Consider the following 10,015-nt stretch of genomic DNA (forward strand, 5'->3'; position numbering starts at 1 on the left):
AATTTAGGAAGCCCTTGCTCCATTGCCTCTAGTCTGCAGTGGTTGTATTTTAACGGCATTCTCGTGTCTCATCTTTTGTAAATAACCCGTTTTTCCCTCTGGATTTTCACTTCGTCCCACAGGTTCTGAAATGTCCCTGAAATGTTGTGGTATGAGCTCCTTTTCATGTATCAATATTTGTGTTAGGCACTCAATGGGCTCTTTAAATCTTGAAGTTTGTGTCCTAATTATGGGGATTTTCTTGAATTGTTTTCTTGATGCTTCCCTGTGTGTGTGTTCTCTTTTGGGAGAAGGGGCCTGTTTTATCCAAGTGTTTGCTTTCCTAAACTGCCCTTCTAAATTTCTTTTCTCATTTTTATCCTGTGGCTTTTGGCTCTACTTTTTGGGAAATTTCCTCAACTGTATCCTCTAATCTAGAATTTCATTTCTGTGATAATAGTTTTAATTTTTAAGAGCTCTGTTTTCTCAATGTTCCTTTTAAAATTTTGTTGTTTAGTTGCTAAGTCGTGTCCAACTGTTTTGCGATGCCGCTGTCGGTAGCCTGCCAGGCTCCTCTGTCCATGGGATTTCCCAGGCAAGAAAACTGGCATGGGTTGCCATTTTCTTCTCCAGGGCATCTTCCTGTCCGAGGGGTCAAACCCAGGTTTCCTGCATTAGCAGGTGAATACTTTACTGACTGAGCCCTCAAAACCCAAGTTTTAGCTTTTCTCAAAAAAAAAAAAAATCACAAAAAACAAAAACGGTGCCGTGGAGCCCACATTCCCGCTTGGCAATAACTAGGTAGAGCTGTGACACAGCTGAAAGGTCCAGGCAGGCCTGCATCCATCTTTCCTTCTCCAGGGAATCTTTCCAGCCTGGGAACTGAACTCGTGTCTCCTGCATTGGCAGGTGGATTCTTTACCATTGAGCCACCAGTTGCTTTTTGTTAGTTTTGGCTTCATCTGTTTCTCAGATATCTGATGATGCTGGTCGGCTCCCATTTTGGGGGAGGGGCGTCAAAAATCAGACTGGAAACTGAGCAGTGGGTGGAGCTTAGTGACTGAGCTTCACTGGCAGGCAGGCAGCAGAGTGCTCAGCTTGCTTGCATGTTAGAATCAGCTGGGGAGCTCTTGAACCTGCTCTCCCTGCAAAACAACTAAATCAGACTTGTGGGGGTGGGACCCGGCATTAGTAATTTTTAAAGCACCTCCATTGATTTCTGTGTATACCCAACGCTGAGGACCTCTGCTGTGCCCTTCTCTGTGGAAACCGAACATCTGCATCAGTAGGACTTTCTCTTGTGCCAGGTCCCCAGGAAGAATCCTCTAGTCTCCTTCCTGGCAGAAAGGAGTCAACTGGGAAAGACTGTGCTCGTAACTCCCAGCTGGGAGAGAAGGTGAGGCGAGAGTTGACCTGGAACGTTCCATGAAAAAGAGGCTCTCTCTGGCCACTTGTGTGCCCCTCTAGTGACAGGAGAGACTTCCAGATGTATCCTTCTGTTGTCTTTTTGCTGGGTGGAAAGAGAAAAGAGAGCAATAGGCACCCAGAGTTAATTATCGTGACATAAACAAACAAAAAAACCCAAGAACTTTTCAATACTGGGGAAAACAGCAGGAGTTAAACAAGATCTTCTGGGGAACAGGGGGAGGCTGAGGTGCCTTGCACCGCTTTACGGGCTCTGAGCCCAAGGCCACAGGTTTGTTTATCTTTGTCTGTGCTGGGTCTTCGCGGCTGCTCTGGCGCCTCTCCATTTGTGGTGCTCAGGCTTCTCATTGCAGTGGCGTCTTTTGTGCCGCACGGGCTCTAGGGCCCGCGGGCTTCAGGAACTGTGGACCTTAGAGCACAGGCTCAGTGGTTGCGGCACTCGGGCTTAGTTGCCCCACAACATGTGGGATCTTCCTGCACCAGGGATCACCCATGCCTGCTGCATTGCCAGGTGGATTCCTTACCACTGAGCCACCAGGGAAGTCCCCGAGTTTTACAAAATAAATCTTTCGTTCTCATCTGCTTGGTTGAGACCTTGTAGGGAGGGGAGATGGGATCGAGGAGGAGAAGACGAGGCATCGCTTCTGGGAAGAGGGGCTGACCCTGAACACAAGGAAGTGTTTGGGGGGAAGCAAAGCCATATTAATGAGAAGAATAACCACACCGGTAGCCAGCTCGCCTCTTCTTCCCCAGACAAGCCGGGTGAACTCTCTAAAGGAAGCTAAGCCTCCTGAACCCCTTCCCACCACACGCTGACCCCTCTGAAGACTCTGGGTGTTCTGTGTGGAGAGACAAGCAAATGCCTCTCCTGGGTGCGGGAACCCAAGCTCCGGGCATTTAGCAAATCCGTACAAGACAGGACAGAGTCCAGGCCAACTGTGCCGGACTTCTCAGAGCCCAGGTAAGTCCTTTCTTTTTTTCACGCCGGTAGAAACAGGCTCCAAACAGTCTTTTGTGTTGGAAGAGACACAGGTCTCAGTTCAGGTGGTATGGAAGCAAGAAAAACTTCCTACCTCCAACTTCGGGCAGAGAGGGGTTTGGACAGAGGTGCTCATGCTGGTGTTGGAAACAATTTGCACAAGGTGAGAGTTGTGATTTACGTTTTATTTGGGGGCAAAATGAGGACTGCAACCCAGGAGACATGCTTCAGATAGCTCTGAGAAACTGCTCCAAGGAGGCGAGGGAGGAGCTAGTACATACAGGAGCTTTGCGACCAAGTGCAGGTAGTCTGAACATCAGAAGATCACAATTAATTAAAGAGACCAGATATGTCAAGTTAAGGAATTTAGCGCTTTTTCTGTGTATGCGAAGATGTAGTCTGGGCTCACTGAAATCTTTCCTTTCATATGCATCTCGGCTATTTGGGCCCAATATCTCATGCTTTCGCATCCTGCCTGGGGACGAGCAAGATGAATAAAAAAAGGGTTATGTGGCATCTATGCAAATACTAGAGGAAAGAAAGACAGCAGCAGAATCCATTCGGGTAGAGAAGTTAAAGAAGAGCCCACAGTGTCCTTAATTATCTTGTATTGAAGTGAAATAATCTCAGTAAAACAAGACCTTAAAGATGAGAAGAAGAGACAAGACTTCAGCCAAAAGGGAGACTGCAAAGCTAAGGGACCAAATTGAATATCAGGATGACAATTTCTGAGCTAAGAAATTAGAAAAGCAATAGAATGATGATTGCAGTTGAGGGCCGACTCAGAGACACTGAGAAAATACCTGCATGATCTCAGAGAATGCAAAAGGGAAAAGGAGAGATTATAGCGCATAGACAAGGTAAAATGAATTTAGAGGACCCAGAAGACATTTGTGGGCTTCCCAGGTGGGGCTAGTGGTAAAGAACCCGCCTGCCAATGCAGGAGACGTCAGAGATGTAGGTTTGATCCCTGGGTGGGGAAGATCCCCTGGAGGAGGGCATGGCAACCCACTTCAGTATTCTTGCCTGGAGAATCCCAGGGACAGAGGAGCCTGGTGGGCTACAGTCCATGGGGTCGCAAAGAGTCAGACACAAATGAGGGGACTTAGCACAGCACAAGGACATTTGGTGACTGAGAAATAGAGAATTCAACAAACAGAATGTATAATATGTTTAGTGATATGAGTGAATCTTCCTTAACTGAAGGAAGAACTGAACCCACAGCTCAGAAGGCACTGTCTGAAAACTCCCAGGCTGACTGACAGACGCACAGGCATAATTGTGTGTGTTGCCAGGTGGGGGCGGGGGGGTAGTTATAAGTTTGAAACAGTTCCAGACACACAAGAACACTTCAGAATGAAAAAGAACTCTTGTTTTAAATATTTTACCACATTGCCTTGATCACATGCTTCTCTATCCATCCATCAATTCACCTTATTTTCTAATATATTTCCAAGTAAGTTACAGATGTCAGTACACTTTACCCAATGCAATTCAGAATGCTTATTCATGAGAATTCAATCTTTGCGTACATTGCTTTGAAGTAAAGTTAACATGCAATGAAATGCTCAGATCTTTAGATACTATTTGTTAAGTTTGGACAAACGCATAAACCTTTAGCAAGATACAGAGTTACAGAGTATTTCCATCACCCTAGAATGTTCCCTCCGGTCTTTATCGATCTCTGTTCACCCAAACTGGAGTGGCAGAAGGCAGGGTTTCATGTTCCCTGAGCACAGAGGATGCTCACAGCTAGACCAGGGTGCGGCCAGGCCTCTCTGGACTCAGGGACCCTGGGGAGGGCTCAGGCCTCGGCCAGTTGCTGCAGCACAGAGAGGGACCCGTACAGGGCAGACAGGGGCTTCTTGGCCTCCAGGTCCCAAGTCCCCTTGGGGTTGTCGGGTGCCACCCTCAGGCCGCACTCCTGCAGCAGGCCAAAGGTGACAGCCAACCCCTCATCCTGCAGCGAGGCGAGGAGCTTGGGATCCAGGGTGAAGGGAATGTTCCAGGGGTACCGGAAGTTGGGCTCCAGGATGCTCTCCACCTGGAGGAAACAGGGTCAGTTGTTGCAGGCCAGCCTTTGAAGTTGGGAATCAAGACCTTCTATCCTGAGAGCCAGGGCCTCTTGGGGTCATGGGAGAAGGAGAGCGATGGAGTCAAGGGGCCCAGAACTCTCATCCTATTCTGACCCGTGGTCAGGGTGAGCTTGGATATGTTTCTGAAAATTGTTGAGCTTTGGTTCTTCAGCTGCCAAATGGTGATACTAACATCGACCTTGCTAAATGGTGTTATCTGCAATTACATGTGTATCTGTGCAATGTGTGCATGTATGTGCATACATCTGTACACATATGTACTGACATATACATATATGTGGAGGAAGACAATTTGCAAATGGTAACCGTATGAGAAAAGGATGAGCCCCCAAACATGCAGTCCTGTGTGGCTCTTTTAGAACAGTGGGAACCCTCTGCTGGGGTTGCCATGGAGATGGAGACCCTCCTGAGGTGGAGGGAGAGGCAGCCAGGGAGTTCCCAGTGGCCACACGGCTCTGTCCCCAGTGCCAGCAGGACCTGACGTCACCTCTCTTTCCTCAGGATCATTCTTATCCCGGTTCCCTCGCCCTCATCCCAGGACACTATCCCCTGGGGGTTGATTTCTCACCAGCTCCCGTTGCTGGGGCAGGATCCTCTTCTCCATGGACCAGGCCAGCAGCTCATGTTGGATGTCACTCAGCACTGGGGACAAGGGGACATTTGGGGAGAGACAGTATGAGGAGTCAGTGCTTTTTTCCCCACTGTGAACTAGGGAACCCCAAGAGAGGGGAACCCTGAGGCAGAGAAATAAAACCCATTAGGCGTGAAGGTCAAGTTCCCTCCTGCTCTTGGGATGGTCTCCAGGATGCTCCGTAACACGGTCCAGACTGGAGCCTGGAATCATCCACACCCACTGATACATTGGATGGACTTGGGCCGGTCTTTCTAGGTCCTGGGCTGGTTCTATATCCTGTGGTGAATTTATCTCACTGAGCCCTTCTGACCTTGCAGAGAGGTATGATGTGAGATGAAGGTCGTTAGAAAGATTTTAGACAGGGGTGTGCATGCGTGCTAAGTCACTTCAGTCGTATCCAACTCTTTGTGACCCTATGGACAATAGCCCTCTAGGCTCCTCTGTCCATGAGATTCTTCAGACAAGAATCCTGGAGTGGGTTGCCATGTCTTCCTCCAGGGGATCTTCCCCACCTACGTCTCTTATGTCTCTTGCGTTGGCAGGCAGGCTCTTTACCACGAGCACCACCTGGGAAGCCCCCATTAGAGAGGTGGCAGATGGCATCTAACCCCTTCCTTTCGGGTCTAGAGGCCAAATTTGTGATGTTCCCACATTTCCCTCAAGTCACTCTTACCCAGTAAGGCTTCAAGGAGGTAAATGACGTAGGGTCTTGACTCAAGCCACACATTTCTTGAGTCTTCCCGCATCTCACTTAGGAAGCTGCCTGTATGATCCCAAAGGTTCCCATCCAGCTAGAGGAGACCCGTATTAGCAGAAAGACAACAACAACAATAATAGTAATAGCAATAGATATTGTGGTACGATTCTGCCAGTATCTTTTGAGTTTACAAGTGATGAACTCAGGTAGGAGGGGAAGGGCTCTTCACCTCCCCCAGGAGGTTCCAAGCAGCTGCAGCACGTGGGCTGCAAGCCCTGGACCTGGTCACTGTGCTGGGTCAGTGTCTGGGGTCCCCTCCTCAGCCCTCCTTCCCCAGGTAGCTCAGTCGTCGACCTCCTAAACTTGCCCCTTCACAACTCTGATTGGCCTTAGGGAGAATGGGACCCCCTTCTCACCATGTCTGTGAGGTCCTGCAGAGCCCCTTGGTCCTTGAGCTTGGCCAGGATGGTATGGAAAAGAGCATCTCGAATGTCCCTGGGGAGCTCAGCCACTGCCTCCATTTCCCTAGAAACCTCGTTTTGTAGGGACTTGAAATCTGTCCTCAGCATCAACATCAACCAGAAAGTGGGGAGCAATTCTTTGATTAGAAGGTTTGTGGTATGATAAGCTGGGCACCTCCATCCCATTTATCTGCCAACCAAAAGCATTTCTGCGGACAGCATGTTTGAACTCTGAGGATGGAGCTGTCATAATAGTCTAGAAAGGTGGGCAGTCCTAGTGCTGAGAAGGGGCCAGTGGGGGAAGGGGTGGGAGGAGTAGAAGGCTGGGAGGAGAGAAGGAGATTCTGGAAAGAGGTCACAGAAAGTGGAAGAAAATGACCAAGCACTCAGTTCTGGGTCATGTCTAGAACAACATGGATTCTCGTGATGGGCTCTAGAGGTGAGAATCCCAGGTGCTCTGGGCCCAGTTCCCACATGTGTTGAGTGGGATGTTTTGCGGATTACATGAGTTTACTAAGTAAAATGCTTGGCGGGGGGGGGTAGCACCTGGCACGCATAGATTATCGATCTCATCGTGTAACTGCCTGTATCATCTGTGACCACAGACACAATCAAGGCATGGTGTTGGGGGTTGTCTGCTTCTCCTAGGAGACTTCAGGTGGCCTCCAGATGGTCTGCTAAGAGGAAGCAGTCCAGTGAGGCAGGAATTTCTGGCTGTATTCCCACTGCTCAGAATAATGCCTGTTGCTCGAATAGTTTTCAGCAAGGGTTTGTTGTGTGCATGCATGCATCCGTGAGTGAATGAATGAATGAGTGGGGCTGTACAAAGCATCAGCGGGAAGTAGAGCTCAGATTTGTAAGTTGCGTGCACATCACCTTTTGGGCACTTAGCTTTGCAGTTTTCCACCCAGGAAGCCCCAGGTTTCTTCATAAATACTGACCTCGGGAAATGGGTTCCTGTATTCTTCCTGGAAAGAGTCACAAGGGATCATCTCCCTTTCTCATCCCCCAGGTTTACTCTTGAGATGTTTTGGAGGGTCCTGCCCTCCAAACACCTCCTCCCTTTTGTTTAACCTCTTCCTCCCCCCATTCCAGCCCATCCCTCCACCTCCTTGGCCTTCCCAGACCCTTCCCATTCCACAGAAACTAGGGCCAGGCCCCGGGGCAGTGGCAGCAAAGGCAGGGGTCATCTGCTCTGCTCTCCAGACGTGTATGTGCCATTAGGACCCCACCCCAATCCCAGCAAACACACACTCACCAATTGGGAGGATGGGACGTCTTTTGGTGCCTAGAAGGGAAATTTAATTTCCCATCCAAGAGTTAGTCTGTGAGGACACTCGGTTTCCCTGAACTTCTGCCCTTACTTCCCTGAACCCCCTGCTTTCTGTCCACCCCTTCCCCTTGCCCAGGGCACCAGAGCCAGCGCCACGGGTAGGCTGTAAGGTCATCCACTCACCCATCGCTGATTGCCTCTGCACTTTGCCTGGAAAGATAAGCAAAAGGGCGCATTCTCCAAGAGTTAACCTCCCCTCCCCCAAGACACACACACAAACACCCCCCCCCCGCCCCATTACCCCATTCAAAGGAGAAAAGTGGCTTTCTCTGTGGCTGCAAAGGTCTATGGCTTGTGAAAGACAGAAAAGATAGCAGGCTATGGAGGAAGGAGGGTAGTTTCCCTCTGGGTCTGCCTTGCAGATTAACACCTGGGCTAAACACCTTGCACTGCTCTTATTAGCATCCAGAGAGGGTCAGGGCTCAGCAGGGCCTGGGGGCTTGGCAGAGAACCTGCCCTGCTGAGGAACTCACCTTTGGAAAAGGCTTTCCGCTTGTTGTCATCTGAGATGGAAAGAATTTCTGGATGGGGAAGAAGGCAGGTCAGGAGAGCCCAGGTTATTCCTGGTGGAGGGGTCTGATCCCACTTTTCCGGCTCTAAAATGACTCGCTCACCTGGTGACATCAGCGGCAGCCCCTGCAGTTTAACTGGAAGAAGAAACAGATGTGCTCACTCAGGTGCCTTTTCTCCCTTCCCGTCCCTTCTCCCTCCTCCTCCCAGCCTCTCTAACTCCTCCCTGTCCCCCCTTATTTCTCACCTCTCAGCTGACACAATGCCTGGAGACAGGAAACCTTGGCAAGTACCGCCCCCCACCAACTTCCCCCTCCCCAGGACTCTGCTTCAGGATTCAGAAGAGAGAGGTGGCTGTCTCTGGGGCCAAGGGGCCTGTGGCAGGGGGATAAACGAGGAGGTGGTGGAGGACCTGGCTGGAGGGGTCTTTCCTGTGGGACTGAGTGCCTTGCAGGGCTTCTGCAGCATCCAGCCCCAGGTCTAGACAGAGACCCCGCCCAACTCAGGAACTCACTTTCTGGGAAGGTTTTCTGCTTGTCGTCATCTGAGATGAGAAGAATGGCTGCAAGGGAAAGAAGCCAGGTCAGGAGAGTCCAGGTTATTCCTGCTGGGTCCTTTCACACGGCTGCACCCGTAGACCTCTCCCTTCGCCCTCCGGCCTGAATGGTGCAGAGAGGCCCTGCACGCCCCCTCGTGGTCAGGGCACGACTTGCAGGCAGGGTTGTAACACTCTCCTGAGTCCCGCTGACTTCGGTTCCCACGGGCTAACACTTAGAAAACATATTTTTGAAAATGAGGCTTCTTCTCATCCCCTCCTAAGTAAATAACACTTTGTCATTCCCCATGCTCGTTAATAACACTACCATCTCCTGATGCCCTCTGCACAGTCTCTGGTCTCTTTCTAAATTAGCCGTGAATCCCATCTTTGTCTCTACTCTCAGTAGGACTGGCCCTTTTTCTGGAAGCTGAGGTCCTCTGACCCCATGAGACTGGAGAGCTCAGTTCTTTTCTACTGCTATCGACAGGCGGTGACTGATGCCAGGACCTGGCCTTGATGAGATGTTACAGTCGGGGTGCTATACGTGTGTGTGTGTGTGTGTGTGTTGAGGGCGCCCTCTCTCCTTGGACCTCAGCTGTGTCAGGACGGCCTCTAGCTGGGTCTCAGCATTTGGGAGGGGAGAGAGGGGACGCCAAGCACACTGAGCTGTGTTCGCAGTGCTCACTGTTCCTCCTGGGTGTGTGGTTGCTGTTTGATGACACTGGTTCACAGATGTCGAGTCAGAACCCAAAGCGAGGGTGTGTGTATTGGGGGCTGTGCATTTTGAGGCTAGTGAGGGAAAGACGTATTAATAGATGAATTCCTGTGTTCCTTTGTTGGGGCTTCCCTGGTCGCTCAGATGGTAGAGAATCCGCCTGCAGTGTGGGAGACCCGGGTTCAATCCCTGCGTTGGGAAGATCCCCTGGAGGAGGAAATGGCCTTACATCTGCAGTTCTGTTTATGACGAGTCACTGTGTTATGAGCTTTGCCTGGGCTTACAGGGCTCTGAGGCTCCCCCAGGTGAGCTGCCAAGAGCGGCAGGGCCCTAAATGCAGGGGAGGGATCAGGGCTACTCTTTGCCTGGTGCTAAGGACACCCTGCGTTGGGCCCCCGCTGTGTCCATCTCTGCGTGGGACACTGCCTCTGAATCTCCGTGTGGTCATAGTTCGGTCTTGCGGGCTTGGAGGTGGCTGTGGGAGGCTGAGAAGTTGTGCTCCTCCCCTCCCCCGGCAGGGAGGGAAGCCAGGGTGGCCTCTGGGTGGTCTCCCACTGCCCCCACCCCTTTCAGTCCCTGCTCACCTCGGCCATCCTCCCGGAACACCAGCTGCTTCTTCTTATAGGCCATCACGGTGCCCTGGGGCAC

General features: G+C 50.8%; 1 protein-coding gene across 1 annotated transcript in view; it reads right to left on the reverse strand.

The window, feature by feature from the left end:
• Positions 1–3,689: 3,689 nt before the first annotated feature.
• GSDMC (gasdermin C) overlaps positions 3,690–10,015 on the reverse strand; it is a 15,899-nt gene continuing 9,573 nt past the window's right edge. The window contains exons 7-17 of the mRNA XM_010844331.1: positions 9,952–10,015; positions 8,629–8,676; positions 8,219–8,251; positions 8,078–8,125; positions 7,728–7,754; positions 7,530–7,559; positions 7,213–7,239; positions 6,227–6,366; positions 5,787–5,904; positions 5,048–5,121; positions 3,690–4,427 (exon numbers count right to left, since the gene is read on the reverse strand). The exon at positions 9,952–10,015 is cut by the window's right edge and continues 12 nt beyond it. Coding sequence (XP_010842633.1) covers positions 4,188–4,427; positions 5,048–5,121; positions 5,787–5,904; positions 6,227–6,366; positions 7,213–7,239; positions 7,530–7,559; positions 7,728–7,754; positions 8,078–8,125; positions 8,219–8,251; positions 8,629–8,676; positions 9,952–10,015 — 849 coding nt within the window. The 3' untranslated portion in view covers positions 3,690–4,187. The remainder of the gene's footprint in view (positions 4,428–5,047; positions 5,122–5,786; positions 5,905–6,226; positions 6,367–7,212; positions 7,240–7,529; positions 7,560–7,727; positions 7,755–8,077; positions 8,126–8,218; positions 8,252–8,628; positions 8,677–9,951) is intronic.

The sequence above is a fragment of the Bison bison genome, unplaced genomic scaffold (assembly GCF_000754665.1).
Source record: "Bison bison bison isolate TAMUID 2011002044 unplaced genomic scaffold, Bison_UMD1.0 scf7180017864199, whole genome shotgun sequence".
Lineage (NCBI taxonomy): Eukaryota > Metazoa > Chordata > Mammalia > Artiodactyla > Bovidae > Bison > Bison bison.